This window comes from Ursus maritimus, unplaced genomic scaffold, assembly GCF_017311325.1.
Source record: "Ursus maritimus isolate PB19 unplaced genomic scaffold, ASM1731132v1 scaffold_8, whole genome shotgun sequence".
Lineage (NCBI taxonomy): Eukaryota > Metazoa > Chordata > Mammalia > Carnivora > Ursidae > Ursus > Ursus maritimus.
The window spans coordinates 75,485,901-75,500,589 of NW_024426996.1; the positions used below are offsets into that span (position 1 = coordinate 75,485,901).

At 48.2% G+C, this 14,689-nt stretch overlaps 2 protein-coding genes across 6 annotated transcripts in view; both read left to right on the forward strand.

Annotated features, from left to right (window-relative positions):
• The window catches only part of WDR1 (WD repeat domain 1), a 41,765-nt gene extending 40,374 nt beyond the window's left edge, over positions 1-1,391 (forward strand). The window contains exon 15 of the mRNA XM_040625128.1: positions 393-1,391. Within this exon, the coding sequence (XP_040481062.1) occupies positions 393-499 (107 nt within the window). The 3' untranslated portion in view covers positions 500-1,391. The remainder of the gene's footprint in view (positions 1-392) is intronic.
• A 12,730-nt stretch (positions 1,392-14,121) lies between these two features.
• SLC2A9 (solute carrier family 2 member 9) overlaps positions 14,122-14,689 on the forward strand; it is a 260,925-nt gene continuing 260,357 nt past the window's right edge. For 3 of the 5 annotated variants that reach the window (XM_040625291.1, XM_040625294.1, XM_040625290.1), the window contains exon 1: positions 14,122-14,378. The gene's annotated coding sequence lies outside the window, so the exon portion shown is untranslated. The remainder of the gene's footprint in view (positions 14,379-14,689) is intronic. The other 2 variants (XM_040625292.1, XM_008685761.2) reach the window with 2 other exon arrangements.

Below are 14,689 nucleotides of genomic sequence, written 5' to 3' on the forward strand. Positions count from 1 at the left end.
TTTGTCCCCCCCCCCCCCCCCCCGCCCATTTATTACCACAGATACACCAGGGGGCTGTTCCTGTGTATCCTGTATTGTTGCTTTAGGCATAAAGAGAAACCGACTTTGCACCCGCTTGGGGGAGGAACAGTTGTGTCTCCAGGGGACATTGGTTGTCAGGACAGGACCATGTCTGGGAGGGGCGGCAGGGATGCTGGCTTGAGAACGCCTGCCCCCACCGTCCACCTTCCAGACGCTCAGGCTTCCGTGAAGAGGGATGGGGTCTGATGAACCGCGGTCCACGGTCAGGTTCTCGGCCCCTTGTGGCTGTTGGCACGCTTGTCCCCTGCGCCTCGTCCGAGGGGCTGGGGAGCCGAGCCGCGGGCTCCCCTCAGCGCCTTCTTCCCCCGCAGATGCTCACCGGCTCCACCACGTCAGCAGCCTGGCCTGGCTGGACGAGCACACGCTGGTCACCACCTCCCACGACGCCTCTGTCAAAGAGTGGACAATCACCTACTGAGGGGCCCCCTCCTTTGGACGGACCGAATCAGGGACTAGAGCTTAACCGCAGCAGAACACGTCGTTTCTCTACACATTTCTGTCCTGCGCCCCCACGCCCCGCCCCGCTCAGCAGAGAGGGCCCTAGCGCGAGTGCCCTCGTCTCTGCAGGGTGTCCTATCTGTACACGTCCTTCTGAAAGCTTTAGACAGTAACAGTTTGCACATGAGAAATAAAGCAAGCACTTAAACAACGTGTGGAGCGTTTAACTCACACCCACCCCCCACCCCAGCCCGAGTGCAGAACATTCCAGAGGCAGAGCCTCGAAAGCACACAGATCCGCCCCCGCGGCTCTTGCCGTCTGTCAGGGGAGGCTGCGGTTGTGGGCCGGCCCCCACCCCTCCACCCCCGCGGATCCCCTCCCCGCAGACCCCGTCCCTGCAGCGCGCCCTCTGCTGGCGGGACGAGGGGCCCCGCGGCGGCTCAGCAAAGCCGGAGCTCTGCGCAGCAGGTGCCGCTCGGGCCGGAGCTCGCCGGGCTGTGTGGCCGCCTCCACGGCAGATGGGGTGCGCTCACGTGAACCTTGTATTCACTGTCTGTTTTTGTGCTTGGTTTTAAGAATGGAATTGTGGGAATTTTTTTTCTTTTTAATGTATCTTAACTGTTGCCTGTCGGTGTTTACAGGCCAGCGCGCCGAGGGCGCCGCCGCCTCCGGGTGTTCAGAGCCCGACGAGCCAGACCCAGGTGTCTCGGCCACCGTGTTGCTCCTGCTTTGATGTGTTTGTCTTTCTTTCCCCCTTCTGCCCCCAAGAGCAAAGGTTAATTTAAAGGCAGAGGTGACGTCACTGTAAACTAACCTGTCATGGTTTTCACTTTTTTTTTTCAGTGCAGAAATTAAAAGTAAGTATAAAGCACGGTGATTTGTAGTTTTTTTGTGTGTGTGTTGGAATTACTGGTCAGTGTTGGCTGAGAGCAATCGCTCCCTTTGCACTTGTGAAAACACTTTGAGCGCTTTAAGAGATAAGACGAAGAAGTGATTAAATGTCTTTCTCTTCACTGTGGATGGCTGATTTTGTGTGGTGGGGGGCCGTGGGGGTGGGGGCACGGAAACCTGTGCGGGAACCTTGTAGCTTCTCCCTGGCCTGCAGCCTCAGAGGGAGACAGTTCAGGAACCCAGATTGCCGGATCCACCCAGTTTGGGGAGAGAAGCCCCAGGGAAGGGGCTGGGACTTGGCAATGGCCATCCCAACTACCAGATTGCTGTGCTACCTGGGCCACCTCACCTCCCTTCTCTGGGCCTAAATTTATTTGTAAACTGAAAACATTGGACCAGAGGATCCCTAGGTCCCACCTGATTGCAAGTTCTGGGGCAGTCCATGATCTTTCCGGTACTGCCTTCAAAAATAAGGAACAGTATGCATTTGGACCTTGAAAAACACTTAATTTTCAAACATTCCTATTAATCGTGAAAGATGATCTCGGCTAGAAAGACGTCTTCTAAATTTGCGGTCCCAGTAAAAACACATTTTCTCCCGCCTGGTTTCATCATACTACTTCCACAGGTCATGTATGAAAACGGACCTAAGAAAGGACGAGAATTAAATGTTACCCTGTAATACCTGAAGCTGGGGTCGCCGCAGAACAGAGCCTGCAAATGTGCTTCCTGCCTGTGTGTGTGGACTGGGGACAAACCACGGCTCATTTCCCATCCATGGGGGAAACAGCAAATGATGCGCTCGACGGTGACGACTGAGTTGGTTACCAATCCGAAAAAAGATTGCTTACTTGTCCTTACACCAAACTAAATTAAAAGTGGTCCAAGTTTTTAATTTTAAACAATGGAATATAAATAATGCTAGAAGAAAACTTTGGGGACTTTGTGTCCCCTCAGACCTGAGTGTTTCTAAGAATGACAAAAACTATAAGGTATAAAAGATGGATACATTTGACTAAAGGTGTATTGAAGCAGGAAAAAACCCACAGTAAATCAGTTGTTAAAACATGGCTTTTCTACACATGCCAGGCCAAACGATGTGTATGTTTTGATGTTCAGCATAATTTTCCTTGAGCACATGGGATTTTTCAAATGGAAATTTGTCCATACGTGGGACAGTTTTCAAAATCTATGCTAGAAAACAAAGTGATAGAATAATGCATATAAAGTGACCACATACATGGAAAAAGACCACAGGCTTGAATCTTTCAAACCAAGCCTTTAAAGGTGAGAAGGGCCGTAACTCCTCCCTCAACTCCACTCCTCACTAGAGGATTTTTTAAAGAAGAGTTGATCCAAGACCCTTAACTCGAGGAGGAGACCTTCCTACTGCGCCCTGTGACTAAGGGAAAGTGGGGGACACCTGCAGACAGAGGCAACAGTTAAGGGCTGTGTGTAGCCCCCTCTGCTCCTATCCCTGACTTGGGAGGTCACATATTCCAGAAAGGCTTGGCCACGGATATAGGGCCACCACACCTGCAGAACGTGGCATGAGCAACAGGTAAACCCCTACTCCATCCATCCACTAGGATTCCGTTGTTTGTTACCACAGCAGAGCCTATCCCAAGCTGACTTACCACAGAAACACAAGAATGGCCGCATACCAGGTCTGTTAGTGTCTACAACAGTAAGCATCAATTTCCACTTCTGTGAGATGGGGGTAATAATGACACGTCTCAGGGTCATGTAGGAATTATGTGAGATACTCCAAGTAAAGCCTAAGTCAGGGTTTGGCCCGCAGTAAATGCGATAAATGTGGGACATCATTGTCGATGCAGAAGGAAGTTTGCTAAAAGTAACATACAGTAGTTATCACTGAATTCGGAACACAGAGAAAGTTTCCATCTGATGGTTATATACGACAAATCGTGACCTGTGCCCCAGGAGGAGCATCTCGGGAAGAAAATCCGGGCAGGCTTCCTGGAGTAGGCGGTCTCTTGAAGCTGGGGAGGAGGGCTTCAGAAGGCCGAACAGGAATCAGGTTGTGACATCACCGAAAAATATCCAAGAGTATATCATCGAATGTCCTTGCTCGGATTCATTCATTTGTCCATTCTATGGAGATAAACAAGTATAAACCTCACAGTCTTTAATACAAAAATCTTTCTTTTCCGTTTCAATTCTTGCATTAAGTCCTAGATTACTGTGACAATGCTGTTTTCTGTTGTCTATCATAATCCTGTCTAAAATCAGTAGTTAGCAGCTACTAGGAAACAGGAAACTGAGACGGGAAGTTGATTCATGGGTTTACTGTAAGCCGGGACTGCGAGGGGTGCAGGGCTCAGAAAACCTCAGGAGAGGACGAGGAAACAGCGTTGACATACAGCTTTCCCCGCAGTCCAAAGTACAGCGCGCCTGTGAAACTTGTCCTGAGCCAAAATGGCCCAAAGCAAAGCCGTTACCATTCATCTCCCCGGGAAATTTTGCAGCGTTCCCAGACCCCCCCCCCCCAATAAAACCTCTCTTGGGCTTTTCTGATACTTAGGACGCACCTTGCTAACGGATGCACCCAACAGGTGGAGGTGAAGCCCGGTTGCTCCCGCACAGTTCAGAGCTCGCGGCTCCAGGCAGAGACGCTGAGTGTAGTTCCCGCGGAAGGCGCTGGGGGCGCCACTCGCCGGCCAGGTGCGCACTGCCTCTGTTCAGGCTCCTCTCGCTGCAAAACCCACTCTGACCGCTATTTTTGCTTTTCACCATTTTTCATAAACGTGAAAATCCTCTTTGCATTTCTTTCAGTTCGTAAAAATGGGTACTAAAGTCGGTCTTTCGTAAAAGTGAAGGGGCATGACGCAGTTTGGAGCAGTGATGCCTTACCTGACCAGGTAAAGACCTTGTCACCCCAAAAGTGTTCTTGCTAGGGGGCTCATAATTTATTAATTTACCATCGATTCTTTATTTCTTAATTTATTATTTTAATAATTAAAATCAATACTTTCAGTTATTAATATTGATATAAATCAATAGTTAACAATTCTTAGTAATTGAATAATTGATTAATAATTGATTCTTAATAACTAATTTTAAAAGGAAAAAAGAACTTTGGAAAACAACTGACCCCAACAAGTCCCGAGACTTTAGAAATCCCATGTCAAGAAGAGGGTTACAGATGAAAAAACTTTATTTTGCCTGAGCCAGACTAGCTCCAGTGACCCTACATTGGGTCTTTTAATTTGGATTCTGCGGCATTTTGTAATTGTGTATCTGATCTGGTACCTTCCACACCCTAATTAAAAAAAAAAAAAAAAAGGAAGATGACAGCCCTCTTGCCAGCCAGACTAGCGCTTCACAGGTAGATGGCAATCGTGTTTCGGGGGGAGAGGGGAGACGAATCCATTCATATCACAGAGTGGAAGCTCTTCACAGCCTGGTGAGTGAGTCAGCGCTCTCTGTCCCTTTTTCAGGTGTGGGGAGTAGAACTGGGGGGCAGCTGGTTTGCAGGAACTTAGGACACAGAGTGACGGAGCTGGCAGCCAGACAGGCCTGAGAGGGCAGGTCCCACTGCCCACTGGTTCTAGGGCAGAACAGACTGTGGGGGCCGCAGTGAGCAACGGGAAGAGACCTCGGGACCTGCCTGGAGGCTTGGCCGAGCCAAGGAGGCCGCCGTTGGACACATTCAGCTTGAAGCCAGCAGCAATATAAATAGTCGTGCCTTTCCAGGACCCACCTGTGCATCAAATGCTGATCAGAAGAACAGCCGTTGGTCCTGGATCTGCCTCTCCCCTCCCGAGGGATCTGGGACAAGCTGAGTGTCCACGCTGAGCCTCCAGGTATAAAGTGGGCATGGTGAGGGGCAGGGAAGCCAGATTTGGGGTGACTTGTATTCATAGGGTGATTGAGGTACCAGTGCAGGGAACTGTTGGAAAGAACTTAATCCAGGACGTGTATTCTTGTATCATAAGTAAATTAGCTTGAACGAGTACAGCTTTCACAGAAGATTGTGTTGTGTATCCCCCATCCCTCCCCCAAAAAGACTGTGAGAAATACTGGCTGGAGCCACCAGTGTGGCTACATGGAGGGCAACAGAAGCAGTCCACAGGTGGAGACTGCCTTTCTCACTGTCTTAGCTACAAGACGCGAACACATTTCTGGGTTTAGCTGGCTCGTGCATCCTACAGAGACACCACCATTCACTTCCTGACACACAGATGTACCAATTTCTTGGCTTCTGCTGATATAACTTGTGAAATCTTCTCTGAGCGGTTCTTATCTGGGTCAATTTTTCAGTCTTGCTTTCAACCGGAGCAAGTTTGTCCCCAGCAGCTGTGGCTGCTGCCACTTCGCATCGAGCAACGTCCGCACCAGCCCCCGGCCGACCATGGGCCCACTTCGGGCTCTCTTGGCCCCGACACTAGTCACAGTTTGCACAGTACGCTTCTGGGTCGTGCTGGACCCGCCTGTCTGCCTCGGGAGGTATGCTGGTGTCCCTGGCCTCTACACGCTAGATGCTAGTAGCCCCCCCAATTCAGTTGTGGTGACCCCAAATATCTCTAGTGCACCAGTTCAGATAAGAGCGCTCCCCCTTTTTTTTTAAAGATTTTATTTATTTGACACAGAGAGAGACAGCCAGCGAGAGAGGAAACACAGCAAGGGAGTGGGAGAGGAAGAAGCAGGCTCCCAGCGGAGCGGGGAGCCCGATGCAGGGCTCGATCCCAGGACCCTGGGATCACGCCCTGAGCCGAAGGCAGACGCTTAAGGACTGCGCCACCCAGGCGCCCCGTGGAGCGCCCCTTTTCTATTTTGAAGGAGCTAGGGACTTTTATTTAGGAAGAAGAGCTTTGTGACCCCGCGATCCCAGCAGCTTCATTCTCTGAGAGCATGAATGATATATTTGACTTCTTCATTCATTCGTTCGATGTCCACTCAATTATTTACTCACTCGTGTATTCAACTAAATATTCATTGTTTTGTACCAGGCAACACATTCCACTTTGGGGATATACTGAGCTTTGAGGTAAGACAGACACTGTTCGTCCTGTTTTACTGGGTTTAGAGAAGTGGGGAAGAGCGTTTTGTCTACCAAAACAAGCAGAGGACACTCAGGGAGCTGTGGGGCCCGAGGGAGGGACATGGGGCCCAGCCGGGTGGGTGCGGGGGCTGGGGGTCCCTGTGCGCAGCCTGGCTCCTTTAACCCCCTCCTCTCCGGCCCGTGCCTGCCTCCGGTGGAAGCCCCTTCTCGCATCTCTGGGAGCGAGCTGCCTGCGGCCCTGGGTGTAGTGCGCAGCGGAGAACAGCAGAGAGCAGCTTGAGATCGGAGCTCCGAGGCTGAGCCAACCTGCTGAGATCCCTGGAATCTGGAAGAAAACTGGCTCCTGGCAGAGAGACCGGGGAAGCAGCCAACAGGACAGGCAGGCCCTCCTTCCCTCACCTCTGCCCGGCTGCCAGCGCGAAGCCCCGTTTCCCGGCCTTCTGACCTCAGAGAAGTTGGCTGGGTCTGTGGTGAAACGGCCGGAGTTGGCTGAAAGCAATGGTTTTTCTGTAACTGGCCTTTGCTGTTAGACCTGCTGGGCACAGCAGGAGAAATGCCGTCTCGCTTGCTTCCGGCAACCCCCCTCCGGCGTTAAGAGCATGGGGGGACATGGCTTTGCAAGTATTTTCAGGTGATTGGAAGGAACGGTCGCTCCCCATACGGACAACCCAAGGTCCCAAGCAGATCCCTCTTTTCTAGCAAATAATAGGACATTACTCTAGCTCATGGTTGGGGTGAGAGAGGGCTTGGTTGATGGGGCACAGGGACCTGGATTCCCACCTTCCCACCCCCATCAAAGCTTCCCTGTTCTTAGCTTCTTTCTGTTGGGCAAAAGTAGTGGATTGCAAAGATTTCTTCCAAAGAGGTGCTAAGGGATGGTATAAATTTAATTTCTCATCCCCCACCCCCACTTCCCCGAATCACTTAGCTGGCATCTCACTGGAAGCAAGCTCGTCCCCACCTGTACCCCAAGAAAGGATCAACTCAAGGGAATGTGTTTGCTCACATAATGGGGCTTTTAGCTAAGTAGGGCTTCTCAGCGTGTGGTCCAAGACCGCCTGCATCAGAACTCCTTATAAAAATATGGATTTCCAGCGTGGGGCAGCGTCTGCTGGAATTAGACACGTACCCACTCGGCAGCCCATCGACCCCACAGCCAAGTACGTGCAAGAGCACGCAAGAGAGGGGTGAGAACATCTGAGCAGTGCTCGTCAACAGAGCCTCAAGCTGAGTTCAGTCTGGATGCCCGTCCACAGGAGAGTGGGGGAACGCATTGTCGTTTGTCCGCATTCAGCAATAAAAGTGAACCAATTACCCTTCCGGGTAGCAACGTGGCGGTCCTCTTGCCAACATGCTGTGGGGCAGGAGAAACTAGACACAAAAGAGTGAGTCCACCATGGTTCCCTTTATACGAGATTTGAGAACAGACTCAGCTAATCCGTGTTGACAGACTAATGGCTACCTGGGGTGAGGGGAGGGGTTATTGCTTGGGAAAGGGCATTGGGAATGTTGGAACGGTTCTTCATCTGGATCTGAGTGGTGGTTAGACCGGTATATACCTATGGGAAAAAGCGTGTAGATGCAGGTATATATGCTGGTGTGTTACCCACACATAGCACGCCGTGTGTATACTAGGGTAGGTCCGTCCTACACAGGCAGAAGTGTGCATTTAGCTCTGTGCTTACGCTCTACAAACTTCACTATGTGTTTCATACACGCGCACACACACACGCTTCCCAGCCTGATTCTGCCGAAATCAGAATCTCTCAGTATGGAGCCTGGGAATCTGCATTTTGAATATTGGCTGGTGCTGACGCGGAGCAGAGGCTGACAACCAGCACGGCGGACTGCGTGTCCTGCGAGAGAGGTGGTTCTGTCATTTCCACAAATCACACCAGACCCCGTTTCCCGCCTGAGTGAGAGCATTATGAGATTTTCGTGAGTCGGTCATTCGGGAATAAGATTGGCACGAGACTTCTCACCTGAAGATTGTGCACTGGGATCCTGGGAACAAGATGGTCACAGTCTCCCCCCAAGACAGAAGCCACACTCTCATGGAAATAAAGACAGGAAACTCCTGTCCACTCTTTCTTAAAAATGAAGAATTAAAACCAACTGTGTCTATCCTTCTCTTAGTGGGTAAGTACGTATTTTAAACTTATAATCAGTCTGTAGATGATTTGGGGTTCTCCCCTTTTCTCTCCACGTGCCATGTAATCCCCATGCTCAGCGTTATAAACAAGAGGAGGCAGGTAGGGCTGTCTTGTTGATGTAATCTCACTGGATCCTTACAACAATTCTATGAGCAAACCTGAAATTCAAAACAGTTAATCAACTCAGCAAAACTTCACAGCAAATAGGTAGAGTTGCTGGGATTTCAGCCCGATGTGTCCAACTCCACTAGAAAGCACCGCTGCTTTGTTGGGAAGGGTCGACTGCAGGATTCTAGGGTTGCTTTTGTTTGTCTTAACTTAGACCCATAAGAATTTATCTTTGTCATTAAAGGCTATAAGTAAACATTCCCTTAGATATCTGCATCCTATCCAGCAAGTGGATGGATATGCCATAATGTATTTCGTGATTCCCCTAATATTTACTCTGTTTCCATTTTTGTCAGTGCAGCTGTCTTGATGGATGTATTTTAACATCAACCACTGTATTTACCATTCTTACTTGGGACAGATGATCACAAATGGAATAAACTAGAACAAAGACTACACACATCTGTAAGATGTAGGAACAATTTTGCCAAACTGCTCTGCAGAAACATTCTTTTAGTGTGCATTCCTCTTAACGGTGAGGGAACGCCTGTCTCCTTCCATCGCTTGCCAACTTCAGGTACCATAATGCCAACTTTGCCAATATGGCGCTGCAATTCCATTTACGCCAGCGAGGTCGATCATTTCTAAGATACTTATTATTTTGGCTTTTCCTTATATGACTCTCCTGGTCTTTGGAGTGTCAGTGTAAGCTTTTGGTATATCTCAAGAAGTTGATACTGTTTCATACTCATTGTAAGTGTTTCAGGGAATATTCTTTGTCTTCTAACTTTGTTTACGTTGCTTTCTGGTAAAATGAGTTAAATCTTTATGCAGTCAGATTTATCAATAAATTTCATCATGATTTTTTATTGCTTTTAAGCTAAAGCACTCCTGGGAAATCTATGACCAAATCGGAGGAAGATGTTCTTTTGTATTGTGTTCTACCAATCGATCAGGAGTGTACGTGTGTGTGTGTGCGTGCGTGCACACACACACACACACACAAACATGCTGGGAGGTTAGGATCCATTTCATATTTGTTAAATAAATAAGTGAATATAAATATTTAAAAAGTTGCTAATTTATTGAGAATTCCCTTTTTAAAAAACCAGTGTTCGTGATGTTACCTTTAATTTATATTAAATTATTCAGCATGGTAGGATCCATTCCTGGTATATTTATTCTGTTTCATTTCACAACACATTCTTGCAGCAGGATTACATGAGCTTTACAATATCTTCTTTTTTTTTTTTTAAAGATTTTATTTATTTATTCGACAGAGAGAGAGACAGCCAGCGAGAGAGGGAACACAAGCAGGGGGAGTGGGAGAGGAAGAAGCAGACTCCCATCGGAGGAGCCTGATGTGGGGCTCGATCCCAGAACGCTGGCATCACGCCCCAAGCCGAAGGCAGACACTTAACGACTGAGCCACCCAGGCGCCCCCCTGAGCCACCCAGGCGCCCCTACGATATCTTCTAATATCTAATAAAAGGATCTATTTTATTATTTTTCTTTTTCAAGATATTTTGTCATTACTTTCTATCTTTCTATGTATTCTTCAGGATCAATTTCAAAGTTACTTTGTCAAGTTAAAAATTACCTCATTGGGGGCGCCTGGGTGGCACAGCGGTTAAGCGTCTGCCTTCGGCTCAGGGCGTGATCCCGGCGTTGTGGGATCGAGTCCCGCATCAGGCTCCTCCGCTGTGAGCCTGCTTCTTCCTCTCCCACTCCCCCTGCTTGTGTTCCCTCTCTCGCTGGCTGTCTCTATCTCTGTCAAATAAATAAATAAAAAAATCTTAAAAAAAAAAATTACCTCATTGACCATGTCTTTATTATTATTATGGAGTTAGGTGTGTGCTTGCCAAACACATCCTATTTAGCGGTACTTACACTGATGGTAAATCTACGAAGAAAAGCATAAGAATGATCAAAACGAGGGGCGCCTGGGTAGCGCAGTCGTTAAAGCGTCTGCCTTCTGCTCAGGGCGTGATCCTGGCGTTCTGGGATCGAGTCCCACATCGGGCTCCTCCGCTGGGAGCCTGCTTCTTCCTCTCCCACTCCCCCTGCTGGGTTCCCTCTCTCGCTGGCTGTCTCTCTGTCACATAAATAAATAAAATCTTAAAAAAAAAAAAAAAAAGCTTAAGCTTTAAAAAAAAAAAAAAAAAAAGAATGATCAAAACGAAAATCAGGATAGTACTTGCTTCCGGGGAGGAGGAAGTGAAGTGGTAGGAAAGGCACACGGGGCCTGTGAACCGTTGGTAATATTCCACGGCTTCCCTTGGGCGGTGGCACATTTGTTATCTATTGGTAATAACATTATTTCCCTAAATTTAGCAGCTTAAAAATATATATGTCTGTTACCTCATGATTTCTGTAGGCCTGGAGTCTGGGCACAGCCTAGCTGTGTTCTCTCCTGGGCTATAATCGAGGTGTCAGTTGGGGCTGTGGTCTCATCTGAGGCTCTGCCAGAGAAGGATCTGCTCCCTAGCTCACGCGATTGTTGACAACGCCCGGTTTCCTGCAGGATGCTGGGCTGAGGGCCTCAGTGTCTTGCGGGCTGTGGACTAAAGGCAGCCCCCAGTTCTCGGCCGTGTGGCCAGCTCAGAAAGGCAGCTCACAACACAGCAAGTCATAGATGTGACCATCTTCTGTGACATAATCACACACACGCAGTCGCACACACTCCCTCACGTTTGTTATATTCTCTAGGTCTAGAAGCAGGTCACGGGTTCTACCCACACTCGAGGGGAAGGATCACACAGCACGTGAAAGCCAGATCATGGGGCCTCCTTAAGAGTCTGTCCACCCTAGATGGTTACATGGGTATTCACTTGTTTGTTAAACTCGTGTGTGTGTGTGTGTGTGTGTGTGTGTGTGTGATATTTCTAAACCTATGATATGTTTCACAATTTAAGACTTTTAAAACTGTAAAGCAATTTTTTTACAGTAAATTAGTTTGGATCTGAGTGTGTCCAGGAAGAGCCAAGCAAAAAGAGTCTCAAGGCCACAGGTGACCAAATCCAAAACGAAGTCTAGAAGTGACTCAAGTGCTCGGGAGAGCTGACTCTTTTCTTCAGAGATACCGGGAGTTGCTGTGAACTCAGAAGGCACTCTATTGTACTTGGAAAATTTTGAATTTTTTCAAAATTATTTCGGTGCCTAATTTTTACTTGAAAAAAAAAGAAAATTGTTTTAACCTAAAACCGATTTGAAAAGAATCAACATCTGTACACTAGCTACCATGTGCACAGGCCATCTCTCCAAAGGTCGAATCTTCTGGAATATCCTTCAGTAAAGGTTGGTGGTTGTATTCATTAACCTACCTCGCCTCTCTTGCTAAATTTATTCCCAAGTATTTCATGGTTCTTTTTGCTGTCACGAAGGGATCTCTGTTTTTAAGTATGACTGCTGCTTCCTGTTGTTGTTCTCCAGGAACACGACTGAATTTTGGACATGCACCAAAATTTTTGTTAAATGACTTTGGTTTTTGTTTTTTTTAAACAAAAGTCTTTGTTAAATAACTAACGACTCTGCTCCCATACTAATTTTAATTTCTGTTTTCTTAGGTTCTCTAGGCATGTGATGGGGACTTCCAGGGACTCTGGCATGTGTTGCCTCCTCTTTTTCGGTGGCTGTAATCTTGATTTATGTCTCCTGGAAGGAAAGTTCTTAAAAAACATTAACCTTCAAAGTCAGATAAATCCAGACTGTTAGCAGCATACTTGGGCAAGCCACTTAAACTCTCTGTGCCTCAGTTTCCTCTTTGGTAGCCTGGGCCCATCACAGACTCTTCCTCATTGGGTAATTGTGAGGATAAGATAATGCCTACTTTTAGCACAGTGCCTGTCTCAAAGCTCAGCACATGTTAGATAAAGCGTAATTGTTACTATATTTTAAGATGAACTTAAAGAAAAATGACAGAGAAGAGGCTCCCAGGTTGTTAGTACCACGCTGAGTGATGAGAGCAGGCATAAATTGATGTATGATAAATGCTCTGTTTCCTTTCCAAGCATCTTCTTAATTGACCAGCAGCCTCAGGGAAGTGTAATGGCCGTTCCACATCACATAAGTCACTTGGAGGGAAGTGGGACTCAAGCCCAGCCCGCCTCTCTGCAGAGCCTGTGCTCATCTTTGTTGGTCCATCCTGGGGGGAGCATCAGACATTCATTCTGCCCAGGGGCTCTCATCCTTGGCCGAACACCTGGAACATCTGAGGATTGCTAGCAATGCAACCACGCCTGGCTCGTCAATGGTGACTCTGACATTGCTATCTTTCCAAGGCTCCCTAGGTGATTGTAACGCCCAGGGTTGAGAACCACTGATGGCCCCAGTGTGGTCTCTATAACATTGACATTTCAGACAGTGATCATGGAAGTCTGGAAGTCTGGCCCCACATTCCAGATGAGTTCAAGTGCACCTCCCTTCCTTTGCCGTAAATTAATTCATCCTTGTTGTCTGTGATGATTGATTTCATGCACCAACTTAGCTGGGCCACAATGCCCGGATATGTGGTCAAACACTATCCTGGGTGTTTCCATGAAGGTGTTTTCTGGATGAGATTAACATTTAAATTAGTAGACCCTGAGTAAAGCAGATTGCCCTCTGCAATGCAGGTGGCTCTCATCTAATCAGTTGGTGGCTTTAAGAGGAAAAAGGCTGACCTCACCTCCTCTGAGCAAGAAGGAACTCTGCAGCAGAAAGCCTTTGGACTTGGCCTGCAACTCTTCTCTGGGTCTGCAGCCTGCTGGTCTGCCCTCCAGATTTTGGACTTGTGGCTCCACAGATGACATGAGCCAATTCCTTAATATATATATATATATTCCTTATATATACTTGATATATATACATACATATTCCTTATATATACATGATATATATACATATATATCATGTCACTCCACAGATGACATGAGCCAGTTCCTTTATACACACACACACACACATACACAACACTCTATTGATTCCGTTTTTCTGGAGAACTCCAACGAATCACTACCATAATGGAAATTGACCTCTCGTTCAACACAATCACAACTAAAGCACCCTCCTTTCATTTTTCTTTGGAAAACCACCACTAGAGAATGGGTGATACAGAGGCATGGATTTTCAGTCTAGGGGAGAATAACACAGACCCCTCCGTCCAACTGAAACAGAGGCACAAAGGTAGAAATACCCCTGGGGTGACTTTGTCCCTCGGGAGACATTCGGCAATGCCTGGAGACCTCTTTGTTGTTGTCACGAGGGGTGGGGGACGGGGGACTGGCATAACGTGGGCTGGGGGCCCGGGATGAACAAAACATCCTGGCGCGCACAGAATGATCATTAAATGCAATCGTGCCCAGGTTGCGAAACCCGGGTTAGGATGGGGAAGTAGTTAGTCGTTGAGGAAATTAACTTCTCACCCCGTGAAAGGAGGGGGTTGCTGTCAAATCAGGAAGGAGCTCTGAAGAGGCCACAGGAATCTGACAGGCGGACTGGACAAACAGGCGGGGCCGATATCACCGAAAGGCCAAGCGGCTTCAGGGAAATTCTTGCGAGACCAGCCCGAGCGTGGCGGGAGGACTGGGAGTCCAGCCAGTGGGACCTCGCAGGCATGATATGGCTCGAATTAGGCTCCTAAGCGGCCAAGAGCTCGGAAGCTCTCCCAGAGAAGCCAGGACTGAACACGAGACCAGAGGCGGTGAGTAGCTGTCTTGCGTTTTGTGGCTCTGCTGTGTGTCGTTGTGTTAAGTATCAGGGGCCCGGTGGGCAGAGCTAGGCAGCCAGAGTTCTGGGCTTCTCTCTCTCTGCACACGGCTTCACATCCTCACTTCAGTTCCCTCGTCTGTAAAAGGGGGATAGGAAACACCGAAGGTGGTCGCTGAAGCCGGAAGGACGATAGGGTGACGGGACTGAGAAAGTCAGCACCCCAGGGGATGTTTCCAGGATGGCGTTAAAAACACAGAAAAACAAGAAGGCAGGGCCGCATTGAGGTGAATGGCACCCAGCACG